This window comes from Labeo rohita, chromosome 9 (genome assembly GCF_022985175.1).
Source record: "Labeo rohita strain BAU-BD-2019 chromosome 9, IGBB_LRoh.1.0, whole genome shotgun sequence".
In the NCBI taxonomy this organism is placed as follows: Eukaryota; Metazoa; Chordata; class Actinopteri; order Cypriniformes; family Cyprinidae; genus Labeo; species Labeo rohita.
In genome coordinates this window covers 5,951,322-5,964,570 of record NC_066877.1, presented here as the reverse complement: position 1 = coordinate 5,964,570, position 13,249 = coordinate 5,951,322, and the positions used below count along the sequence as shown (strand labels likewise).

At 36.9% G+C, this 13,249-nt stretch overlaps 1 protein-coding gene across 17 annotated transcripts in view; it reads left to right on the top strand.

The window, feature by feature from the left end:
* mycbp2 (MYC binding protein 2) overlaps window positions 1–13,249 on the top strand; it is a 119,518-nt gene that overhangs the window by 18,278 nt on the left and 87,991 nt on the right. For all 17 annotated transcript variants that reach the window (XM_051119863.1, XM_051119872.1, XM_051119857.1 and 14 more), the window contains exons 4-11: window positions 1,621–1,774; window positions 2,869–3,065; window positions 6,485–6,727; window positions 6,933–7,004; window positions 7,199–7,295; window positions 7,604–7,677; window positions 12,249–12,387; window positions 12,487–12,563. In XM_051119863.1, coding sequence (XP_050975820.1) covers window positions 1,621–1,774; window positions 2,869–3,065; window positions 6,485–6,727; window positions 6,933–7,004; window positions 7,199–7,295; window positions 7,604–7,677; window positions 12,249–12,387; window positions 12,487–12,563 — 1,053 coding nt within the window. The remainder of the gene's footprint in view (window positions 1–1,620; window positions 1,775–2,868; window positions 3,066–6,484; window positions 6,728–6,932; window positions 7,005–7,198; window positions 7,296–7,603; window positions 7,678–12,248; window positions 12,388–12,486; window positions 12,564–13,249) is intronic.

Genomic DNA, 13,249 nt, shown 5'->3' with positions numbered 1-13,249 from the left:
GTAAACCACATATACTGTTCTTGGCACAACGCTGTTGCTATAGTGATAGATTTTTCCACATTTACTTAATTCAGATACGGCTTTTCTGTTGCATGATTGTGGGGTTTATACTGAATAAGCCACGTTTTATTTCTTTGTTTGTGTCGGAATAGGAATTACTTGACTTAGAGCGTGACGGGCAAATTTCTTTGTAGAGAAATTAAGCTTGAGCAATAACATACAACCCTTCCAAGATAAACCTCATCATAAGCTGAGTGGTTTAGTGACGTTAAATGCTTCTGCAAAAGCCAAAAGTCATGTTTAATTGTAGAATCTCCTCTTAAATACTACATTATCCACAATTCTGAAGAGATATCGACCAATCAGAGTAGGCGCTGCTACCATGGCAGCAGGAATCTGACTTCAGTTCAAATAAAAGTTTGTAATTGTGATTCAACTCTTGAGTTGTTTGTTTGGTTCTTGACTCTGTATTGAATCATTATTTTCAAATGTTGAAGAAAATGTCTGAGAAGATGCTTTAAAGGAGAAGTCCACTTCCAGAACAACAATTTACTGATAATGTACTCACCCCCTTGTCATCCAAGATGTTCATGTCTTTCTTTCTTCAGTCGTAAATAAATTGTGGGTTTTTTTGAGGAAAACATTTCTGCATTTTACTTCATATAATGGACTGATATGGTGCCCCCAGTTGGAACTTTCAAAATGCAGTTTAAATGCGGCTTCAAATGATCCCAAATGCGGTTGTAAACAATCCCAGTCAAGGAAGAAGGCTCTTATCTAGCGAAACGCTCTGTTATTTTCATTAAAAAAAATAGAATTTAAATACCTTTTAATCTCAGTGCTCATCTTGTCTTACTCTCCCTGAACTCTGTATATTCTGGCTCAAGACAGTTGTCATCCTATATCCTACATCGCTGCAGAAGTTCCGACCCAGTCTTTGCAAAGTAAACATGCAAAGAAAATGGTAAAAGGTTAAACAACGATATAGGACGATTTTGAAGTTGAGGGAGAACATGAGATGGAAGTGTTTCGAGATACCCTAACTGTCATGAACCGGAAAAAAATAGAGGTCGGGAAGCACAAGACAAGCGTATTTTTATCAAAATAACCGATCGTTGCACTAGATAAGGCCCTTCTTCCTCGTGCGGGAACGTTTACAACCACATTTGGGATTGTTTGAAGCCGCATTTAAATGCATTTTGGAAGTTCAAATTCAGGGCACCATATCAGTCCATTATATGGAGAAAAATGCAGAAATGTTTTCCTCAAAAAATATAATTTCTTTACGACTGAAGAAATAAAGACATGAACATCTTGGATGACAAGGGGGTGAGTACATTATCTGGAAATTGTTGTTCTGGAAGTGGACTTCTCCTTTAAGAATCAATTATCTATTCCAGTGTATGCTAATTGAAGTTTCATGTTTTGTGTTTGTAAAGACATTTCTGCATAGGCTAAATCTGGAAAGTTGTTGTTTTTGGATTATAATATACATTTTATGTTTAATTTGCCTTTATCAGATATTGGCCGTCCAACTCTCTAGATATTGGCCTTGGCCACTGAAGTCAATCTCTAGTGCTGATAAATGTCATATCATAGCTGTGTTCCTCTTCTCCTCAGATCATTGGCATTGGGTTGTGTGGAGTGTTTGAGCTCATCAAAGAGACTCGTTTCTCGCACCCGTCACTGTGCTTACGGAGCCTTCAGGCCCTTCTAGATATGCTCCAGGGACAACAGCCGGAGAGCTTTCAGACCGAACCTCCAGATGTGCTGGGTGAGATATCTTCTCCTGTTCAAGTAAACAGATAACAGTTGAGGTCAAAAGTTTGCATCCCCCTTTAAGAATCATTAAAAATGTTATTTTGTCAAAATGCATGTTAGTGTTTATTTAGTACTCACCTGTATAAGATATTTCACATAAAGATGTTTACATGTAGTCCACAAGAGAAAATAATAGTTGAATGTATAAAAATGACCCGGTTCAAAAGTTTACATACACTTGATTCTTAATACTGTGTTGTTACCTGAATGATCCACAGCTGTGTTATTTTTTTGTTCAGTGATAGTTGTTCACGAGTCCCTTGTTTGTTCTGAACAGTTGAACGGCCTGCTGTTCTTCAGAAAAATTCTTCAGGTCTCACAAATTCTTTGGTTTTCCAGCATTTTTGTACATTTGAACCCTTTCCAACTTTTTTTTTTTAATTAACTTGTTTTGTCTTCTGGGAAACATGTAAGAATCTTCTGTAGCCTCTGAAGTGCAGTACTAAATTAAAAAAATATATTTAGGCAAAATAAGAAAATTTTACACATCTCCATTTTATTCAAAAGTTTTCAGCCCTGGCTCTCAATGCATTGTGTTTGCTTCTGGAGCATCAGTGAGTGTTTGAACCTTCTGAAATAGTTGCATATGAGTCCCTCAGTTTGTCCTCAGTGTGAAAAGATGGATCTCAAAATCATAGTCATTGCTGGAAAGGGTTCAAATACACAAAAATGCTGGAAAACCAAAGAATTTGTGGGACCTGATGGAGTTTTCTGACTGTTCAGGACAAACAAGCCACTCATGAACAACTATCAGTAAACAACAACAACAACAAAAGAACACAGCTGTGGATCATTCAGGTAACAACACTGTATTAAAAATCAAAGGGATGTACATTTTTCAGCCATGTCATTTTTTTATATAAATTATTTTATATAGAATTCAGGTCAGTACAAAATAAACAATAACATGCATTTTGTATAATCCCTCTTTTTTAGGTAAAATAATTAATATTTTTAATGATTCTGACAGGGGGATGTAAACTTTTGACCTCAACAGTATAAGTGAGTTTGTATATTTTAATCATGACACCACTGTTGGCCCTACAGAGTCTCTCTTTCATCTTCTGCTGGAGACCACGGTGAGGAGCACAGGGATGAACGACCCCACCGGTCAGACCCTCACGGCGCTATCCTGTGCCTGCCTCTTCAGCCTGGTGGTGGCCTGGGGAGACACTGGCAAAATCCTCCAGGCTGTGTCTGCCATCCTCACCAACAATGGCAGTCATGCATGCCAGACCATCCAGGTGAGTCAATGTTTTGAGGAAGTTTTGTTTCGTCCTTCCACTGATGCCAGTGAACAATTTCTAGGTAGATGTTATTAAATATATACTATTCCAAAACACTAGAAGATCTAATGATAAACGTAAAATGTGGTGAAATTTGTGCTCTGCCTGACTGTGTGTAGCACCTACGGCTCTGCATCTCTTTCTAACAGAACCAAACTTTATATCTGAAGTTTGTTTTTAAAAATTACGCCAGTCTGACTTTGAACAGTTTAGTGGATTTCCTGCTTGGTAAGTGAGGTTGAGATTTTAGCCTTCATAAAAAGCTGCTGTTCATCTGAAGTCAGGATGACAGCACATTACCGCTCATCTCTCAGCACGCCGTAGCCAGAACCGCAACTGCATGTTTGGTCAACATTTGAATTACCTGAAAATGTCAAATCCCTCCGATTTCCCATATTTATTATATTACTTTGCCAGCGCACAGTCCCTCAGCCAATTGCTCCTCAGTCTTTTACCGTCTGCATAAGATGCATCTGTCATTTTTCTTATTTAAATGTGTTTTAATGCTCTCTGACAGTATCGCACATTGATTTAGACATCAGAGGAGCTCAGAGTTCATTTGTTGTTACCAAGGTAACTACAACCTAATTGGAGCATGAGTAACTTGCATAGCTTGTGTAAAGTGTGATATCTGAGCCTTCTCTTGTCAGTTTACGGTGCACAAGTCCAACTTGGTTTAGAATGAAACAGAAAAACAACCAAATGCTGCTGTGTATATCCTGATAAGATTTTTCAGCTTTATAATGATATAATAGATTTCTATATAAATGTATTTGGTTTTAAATGGCTTAAACAGTATTTTTTTTGTAATCTGAGAAGTCATTCATTTAAACCAAACAGCAAACTAAATGTTTATTGCACTCAAGCAACATACAATAAAAATGTTTTCCACTTTGTTTACGACTAAATGGGCTTATATAACGTTACATAGTAGTAAACATCAATATTTACTTAAGCAACAGGGATTTCCTTGAGCAAATTGCTGAATCATGGATTTGGTTTGATTTATTGACATGGATAGCTTGAAATGAATTATGGAAATAATTAGAGAGCTGGCAGTGTAAGACTTGAGTAGAAGTTAAAGAACAGAGATGGGTACTTCATCCTCTGAAGAGCTTGTGCAATAAAACTAAATGCCACTATTGACTGAAGAGTCATTTGAAGCAATAACATTGATGTTCTAGTATATCCATAAACCTCTTTGTCATCTATAGCATCACTCATGAAAGTACCTTGCAGCCATCGGCTGAACTCTGTGATGGGGTCAGCGGAGACAAACACAGTGGTTTATGTTAAATAAAGATCATCATAAATATTAAACAGGGAAAATAAATATGTCCTGGGGATATGATGTGAGAGGGGGCATTCTGTCCTTCTGGTGAATGGCCTGGTAAACGTCAAGGAGTTCAGAAGGGAGTTTGATATTATTGATATTATTTTAATTTCACACACCCAGTCACATGAACAACTCGTCAGTAACTGCATTGTTTTAAGTCTCACAAGCCTTAAAATACAACAATAACATCGTAACACATGTTCATTTTGAAACGTAACTTCACTGAGTGAGTCATGTCAGTTTTATTCAGCCAATGAGTGAGTCATCACACTGATTCCAACTGAACCAACAAAGTCATTTTGATTCACTGGTCTCACCACAAAAAAGTGTTTGTTCTTTTTGTTTTTTCTGCTAATGTAAGATTGTATTATAATAAACAAGGTTATGACTAGGGATTCAAGATATTGGATTTTTGCTGATATACGATTTGCTGATACTTTTTTTTGGAAACAACACCAGGTCTCTCCTGTGCAGAAATTCTAAACATATTTTTTTAAATTTTGTTTAGTTGAGCAAAAATATGTGTTAGAACGAAACGAACAGTAATTAACATCTTTTTATGAGAGTACATTGAAAGCTTTGAAAATAACTATACATTTTGTTTCCCCCAGAGAGAGGCAGTGGTAACTGTAATGTTTTATTTGAAGATTTACCATTTGTAGATGGTCTAAAGCAGAGGAGTTGTAAAAATTCCAGTTGAATTCTTTTGGAGCTGCTTGTATTTATGTTTTCGTAATCAGTTTGAAAAAAAATTGCACATTAATGAATAAATATGTAAAGTTGAGCTCAAAAGAATCTGCAGAATGTTAACTATTTTATCAATAAAAGAGGGATCATACAAAATGCATGTTATTTTTTTATTCAGTACTGACCTGAATAAGATATTTCACATAAAAGACATTTACATATAGTCCACAAGAGATATAATAGTTGAATTTATAAAAATGACCCCGTTCAAAAGTTTACATACATCCACAGCTGTGTCTTCTTCTTTGGTTTTTCAGTATTTTTGTGTATTTGAACCCTTTTCCAACAATGACTGTATGATTTTGAGATCCATCTTTTGACAATGATGGACTCTTATGTAACTTTTTAAAAAAGGTTCAAACGCTTACTGATGATCCAGATAGAAAAATGATGCATTAAGAGCTGGGGGTGTAAACTTTTGAACAGATTGAAGATGTATACTTTTTTCTTATTTTGCCCAAATATCATTTAGTACTGCCCTTCAGAAGCTACAGAAGATACTTACATGTTCCAGAAGACAAAATAAGTAAAATTTACCCTGATCTTTGAAAGATGGGGCTGATTTTTCACCCCCAACGCCCCCACGCACACATCACGTGATTTAATTGCTAGCCCAACCTGAGCACATGTGAGTTTCTCGTCTTATCTGCAAAACATATCGTCATAATTTTTCATATCGGGCCAATGCTGATATTGGCATTTTTTCCACCAATAACATTTCGATTAAAAGCTGGCATCCCTAATTATGACACCAAAATTTTATATACAATGAAATTCTCGATTCCAGCTTCGATACCACAACAAAGTAAGTTAAAACACTATTAAATACAAGTAAACAAAAACATTCTAACAGTAGCATTTAGGTACAGTATGAAATACAACAAACTGAGTGAAGTTATTAAATGTAAGGTAGACTATATTAGGCTGCTGTCAGTTTAAGACCTACACTGGAAAAAAAATTGGTGCTGGATTTACTTTGAAACTATTTTTAGTCAGAAATTGCTAGTGAATTTTACAAGAGAAATGTTAAAGTACTACAAAAATTGTTATTTATAACTGTGAAAATGCTTTTTTTTTTCCTCACAAATCTAATATACTGTCACACATCCAATTTTTACTTTGTCTGCGTTCACTTAATACGTATCTGACTGTGTTTACAAGGATGCTCCGTAACGATGGGCATTTTGACCTTTTTGTATTTGTGCTTTTTTCAAGTGGAAAAATGCTCAAGAACTGTTTAATATGTTCAACTGTACTTTCAAGAACTGACCTAACTCTATTTGTCTAACAAAAGGTTCCAACCATCCTGAACGCACTACAGAGGAGCGTGCAGGCAGTGCTGGTGGGAAAGATCCAGATCCAGGACTGGTTTGGGAACGGCATCAAGCGAGCCGCGCTGATGAACAAATGGGTTCTGAAAGAGGTGAACATCGATGAGGATGAACGCTGTCTTCTTCAAACGGATGGTTCCTTCCTCTACCTACTCTGTAAAGATGGCCTCTACAAAGTGGGCTCAGGGTACAGCGGCACCGTTCGGGTGAGAACATGCTTTATTTAACTGATTACACAACAAAAATTAGACAATTCTTAGCCTATTTCCAACTAGACAACATAGGTTTTCATTTGACAGTTTCCTCTCCAGTTTTGAGATTTGTGAAGTCATGGATGTAGTTTAGTGCTGATGCAGCAGGTTTTATATCCTTGTGTTTGTGTGGGTGCTAATAAGAGTCTATCGATTGCAGGGCCATGTGTACAACTCCACATCGCGCATCAGGAACCGTAAGGAGAAAAGGTCATGGCTGGGATTCGCCCAGGTATTGACCTCTTGTTTTATGAGCATGTTTCTCTTGATTGTCTGTGTGCTTATATAATGTCAACCTACTCCATGTGTAGTACTTAATATGGCTTTGGTTTATTGATCGTAGCTCATAAATAAAGCATTACATGCTTATGACGTTTTCAACCGAAATTCCTTTCACTGAATAGCCTGTGGCGATTTGTTTTACAGGGTTGTTTGCTATATCGAGACATGAACAGTCACAGCATGGCGGCCATTAAGATCAACCCAGAGACTCTGGAGCAGGAGGGCACCGTCACAATGCCAGGTACAAACACCCCTCTTATGTGCTATTGATTGCTAAGAGCAGGGCAAATAAATGGCTTGACCAGCACACTTTTCTTCCCAGTGTTGACATGTTTCCTATTTAAAGAGGACGTATTGAAGGGTTTGTTCCCTGAATAGTCAATAGCCTTCAGTTTGTCGTCTGTATAACAATAAATATGTTATGTAGTGATATGAAGTAGTTTATATAAAATATGTTGTATTGATTATGACATTCTAGAATGAAATGTTCCTGTAATTCAGAACTGTAAAAACGCCAATTACAAATTAAAATGGCACTCTTTCGTTTAGGTCTACAAGCAGATGGTCAGAACATCGTATTCACTGATGGAGAATATATCAACCAGATTGCAGCCTGCAAAGATGTAAGTGGTTTTATTCTTTGGCATTGTCGCTCTTTTCCAAAACCTAGTCAGCTGCTTTTGTAGGAATAGTTACAAAAGGCTATTCCAAAATGTAGGCTGCATAATTATGCCAAATGAAAAGGCAGCTGTGAATGAATTCTTCAGGGTGAAGGCAATCCCACAATGCGTTGTGCCAAGCAAACAAAACAATCTAAGATGGTAGACAATGCAAGCGATATTTGTATTTGTGTCATGCTTTCTTTGGTCGTAATTATGCTGATCCGTAAAGGTATTGATCAAAAGAATTGTTTGAAATAATGTAATGTAGTGTAATGTTTTGGGTCAGTAAGGTTTAAATACTTTTATCCAGCAAGGATAAGATTTTAATAAAGACATTTATAATGTTACAAAATATTCCTACTTCAAATTAATGCTGTTCTTTTGAACTTTCTGTTCATTAAAATGATAAATAAATGAGTAATGATGCTAAAAATTCAGCTATGCATCACAGGAATAAATTAATATTTTATAATATATTATAAAAATTAAAATGGTAATAGTATTTCTGAATATTACTGTTTTACTGTATTTTTAATCAAATAAATGGAGCCTTGGTGAGCATAGGAGACTATTTTCAAAAAAGTACATTTAAATAGACAAAATAAACTATTTAAAAATCATAGTGACTCCAAACTATTAAACAGTATAGTGTATATAAAAATATTTGCATGTTTTATTTTTTAATAATATTATTAACAATATTTGCTTTTTATTTTTTAAAGTTTCTTGCCATTAACAAGCTGATTATATTTACTAGAAAACATTTGGAATAGCTGCTACTAATTCGCTACTGGCTAATGTAGGGCCCTGTGAAATCAGTTTTATTTTTTCCCAAATTTATTTATTTGTTTTTTTTCCATTTTAATTTTTCTTATTCCAATTTTTTCCGTTTTAATTTTTCTAGACACTGTTTTAATGGTTAAATTAAAAAATGTTAATCAAAAAGCATGTCTAACTAACCGGAAGCATGAAACTTTCGCAGTTTAGCAGCAATTTATTAAAAGTTCAACAAAATTACATTAAGGCCCTATGAAATTTTTTTTTTTCTCAAATTCAGTTTTATTTTTAGCAAATTCTGTGTTTTCTATTAATTTTCTGGATTCTTTTTTTAATGGTTTCAATGAATTTTAATAGTCAAAAGCATATCTAATTAATTGATTTTTATTAAAAAATAATGTATTATTTTCTTTATTTATTTTTTAAAATTCTGGTGAATATTCCTTAAAAATAATGTTTTAATAATTTTATTATTAGTAGTACTATCATTACATTAAGTAATATATTTCCGTCACAGTTTCTTCAAACTTTAATTTTGATGAGTTGCTGTGAGGACCTGTACATTTCTTTTTGTGTATGATATGATGACGCTTTTCTCAAAAGAAACTAGAATGCTCATGAAGTGACTTTCACAGTAGTTCTAGAGATTGTGTTCATTTACTTATATTTTTTTCCGTGATTCCGTCCACATTTTCTGCATCGCAGACTGAAGCCGCCAACCAAGACAAGCATTCAAACGGTTCTGTTAGACTGCCGTGAGAATAGATGGATAATAATGCTAAACACCCCTATAAATGTTTAGGTTGTTTATTCCAAAATGCACAGCCTGTTCTCTCCATGCTGCGGTCTTCATCAGACGATAACAGATTCCCTTGTTCCTCCCCCTGCACGTCATACAAGCACGATCACTGCCTTTTTCTCAAGTGCTGTGATTGTGGCTGTCAGCAGCACCTGATCTCCTTTGTTTCAGTTAATTTCAGTCATGCGCTTATGTCTTTTATGTGAGTGTGTGCATAATGGCTGTGTAGGCAGGGGAGGGGCTGCAGCAGTGGACGTGGGCATTTCTCTTAGGATTGAACCCACAGGCTGATCGTGAGTGGGCAGCAGTATGGGGAGGGGATGTGATCATTCATATCTGCCTTTGAAGATCTCTTTATGCATACATGAATGAGACATAATAAGAGAAGGAGTGCTGGGGTTAAGGAGAGGAAGTTGCAAGGGTTAATGAACTGTTATGCCGCATATCATGGAGGAAGGACGAAGGGCATGTGCATTTGTTAGCTGCGTGATTTTTGCCTAGAGCAAAGAGCGAGGTTTTTGAAAGCTCACTCACAGACTTGTTAACAGCAGCAAATCAAAGACTCCATTGTGTTGTTTTCTGTTTTTTATCACATGCTCACTAATGCAAACTCACAGACTGCAAACCCTAGTCTCACCCATATTGTACACACCCTGAACTCAAGTGTGTGTGTTTCTGGATGAAACTGGCTCAGTAAGTGTGGTGCTTCTGTCAGTAGTAAGGGTGTGTTTCTGCTTTGCATCTCCCATGTGCAATGCTAACACAGTTAAATTCTCCCTTTGACCCTCAAATACTCACTGTGCTTCCTCAGATGAGAGGCTAAAGCCTCTAATGGTGTCAAAGCCTCTGAGATTATGACTATTCTGGTGAGCATTGGAACAAACCCTGTCATCAGAAGAAAGTCTAACTGTTTGGTATTAAAACGTGGTCACACTGGACTTCAAGCATGCAGAATTTCTTATTATCGTAAAAAAACTGGACAGGATATGATGTTTCTAGGCTTCTGTTTGTTAAAAATAATAAGAAAATATACAGTCTACTCCACACCTTAATGCAATACTGCAGCAACTTTAAAGTTGTAGTTTAGAAATTGTAATTTGCTCACCCTCATGTTCCAAACCCCCAAGATTTTAATTTGTCTCTGAAACTCAAATTAAAGGAGAAGTCCACTTCCAGAACAACAATTTACAAATAATTTACTCACCTCCTTGTCATCCCAGATGTTCATGTCTTTCTATCTTCAGTCGTAAAGAAATTATGGTTTTTGAGAAAAGCATTTCAGGATTTTTCTTCATATAACGGACTTCATTGGTGCCCCAAGTTTGAACTTCCAAAATGTAGTTTAAATGCAGCTTCAAAGGACTCTAAATGATCCCAGTCGAGGAAGAAGGGTCTTATCTAGTGAAACGATTGGTCATTGTTTTCGAAAAATAAAAATATGTATACTTTTTAAGCACAAAAGCTTGTGTAGCACAGACTCTGGGATGCGCGTCCACGATGCTACGAATTGTGATGGGTCGTTCTTGAGCGATTCATTCATTTTGAACGATCTTAATGAATCTTTAATGTGACTCGAACCCGAAGACTCGAGATGAGCTAATCAATTCTTTTTCCGGCTCACACTACATTGGGGCTGGGCTCACACTACATTGGCAAGTCGGGCTTGCAACCGAATGGTTGCGGGTTCGAGTCCCAAGTCCGGCAGGGATTGAAGGTGGGGGAGTGAATAACCAGCACTCTCTCCACCCTCAATACCATGACTGAGGTGAGACCCTTGAGCAAGGCACCGAACCCCCAGCTGCTCCCTGGGCGCCGCAGCGATAGCAATATGGCTGCCCACTGCTCCGGGTGTGTGTTTACAGTGTGTGTGTGTGTTCACTACTGTGTGTGTGCACTTGGATGGGTTAAAGAGCACAAATTCAGAGTATGGGTCACCATACTTGGTCACACGTCATGTCCTTTCCTTCTTTCCTTCCTTTCCATTGGTTAAGCTTATAGGGCTGTCACGGGACGAACGAACGACTCAAACCCGAAAACTTGTCAGATAAGAGGTGAGGAACGAAATGACTCGAAAAAAGATTTGTTCATTTTGCTAAACGAGACTCAAAGGTCAGAGTTGGTAAAATGATCCAAACTTCCCATCACGAATACGAATCACGTCTAAGTTCATGGTCTGTGTACTCCGGCTAAAAAAGGTAGAGTATGGTGAAAAACTCCATCTTATTTTCTCCTACAACTTCAGAATCGTCCGACATCGTTGTACCTTATTGTTTGTAAACAGTGTTTGACTTACTTGCACTTTCTTAGTCTTTGCGTGTTCGCTTTGTAAACAATGCGTCTGTGGTTCCGTCTACGTTCTGCGTGACCTTTGGACATGATTCAATAGTATGTGAACGCGCATCCCAGAACCTGTGCTACACGTGCTTTTGTGCTTAAAAAGTATACACATTTTTATTTTCCAAAAACACGACAGATCGTTTCGCTAGAAAAGACCCTTCTTCCTCGGCTGGGATTGTTTAGAGCCCTTTGAAGCTGCATTTAAACTACATTTTGGAAGGTCAAAATCGGGGCATTAATCAAGTTCATTATACGAAGAAAAAAGCTGAAATGTTTTCCTCAAAAACCATAATTTCTTTACGACTGAAGGCAGAAAGACATGAACATTGGATGACAAGGGGGTGAGTAAATTGTTTGTGAATTGTTGTTCTGGAAGTGGCCTTTTCCTTTAAGATATTTTTAATGAAAGACATTTAAAAAGCTTTGGAAGTCTGCTCTCCACGGCAGTCCTAAACCTGTCAAAGTACCACCACAATAACAAAGTACCACCACACACCGGAAAATATCGAGATATTATTTTTTTCACATGCCACTGGCTACCAAACATTGACAGTCCATTGACGCACAGATGCTTTTATGGTGATTAATGTTTTTTGTGTGTATGTTTTGGTTTCTTTAGGATGGCTTCGTGGTGCGGATCTACGCCACCAGCTCAGACCCGGCCCTACAGCAAGAGCTGCAGCTCAAACTGGCCAGGAAGTGTCTTCATGCCTGTGGCATCTCCCTCTTTGACCTGGAGAAAGACCTTCATATCATCAGTAAGAGCAGCACTTAAGTGCTCGCACATCTATGCAGCACATCAGAGTTTAAGAGAAGGTTTGTGTTGAAATTAACTAAATGTGTGATTATGTCCTCAGGCACAGGGTTTGATGAGGAAGCAGCCCTGATTGGAGCTGGCAGAGAGTTTGCTTTGATGAAAACGGCATCTGGAAAGGTAGACGTACCTCTTTATATTCCTTGGTGTCTCTGTGTTAGTGTTTAATTCAATCTGAGTAACACTTTGAAAAATGTGTTGACTTTTTCATGAGGTGGTGGAAGTGCTACTGCCTTGCATAATTACAGCATCAGCTTAGAAGTAAAAATAAAGAAGATCATGATTTGCTGAATGCTAGTAAACCTTTGAAGAATGTAGTTGAGTTTTAAGAAAAAATATATATGATGAAATATATAAAATATATTTACTTCCTTTGACCTTGTAATCTTTAATCAAAGTCCCCATGTCTTCCTGTGATATTGTTCACTTCTGTTTCTTAATGTGTGAAAACATGTCACAATATGGAAGTTGGTCGCAGCTTCTGGTTCATGATGATGCTTTTTTGCATTAAGAACTAATTTTTATAACAGTTAATGTGGAAAATGCAGACAGAATCATGGAATCCAGTCATATACTATTTGAATATGAATCCTGCATGTTCTGCATGTTTATGTGTGGCTTCTTTAACACACATACTGAAGTGCGTGTTTCTTTTGAGAAAAACTGTTGTCGTATCATATACAAACACAGGTCTTTACAGCAACCCGTCAAAATAAAGGTTTGGTTTAACTTGAAGAAACTATGACAGAAATATATTACTCAATGTAATTATACTACTACTACTAATACAATTATTATTAAAACAT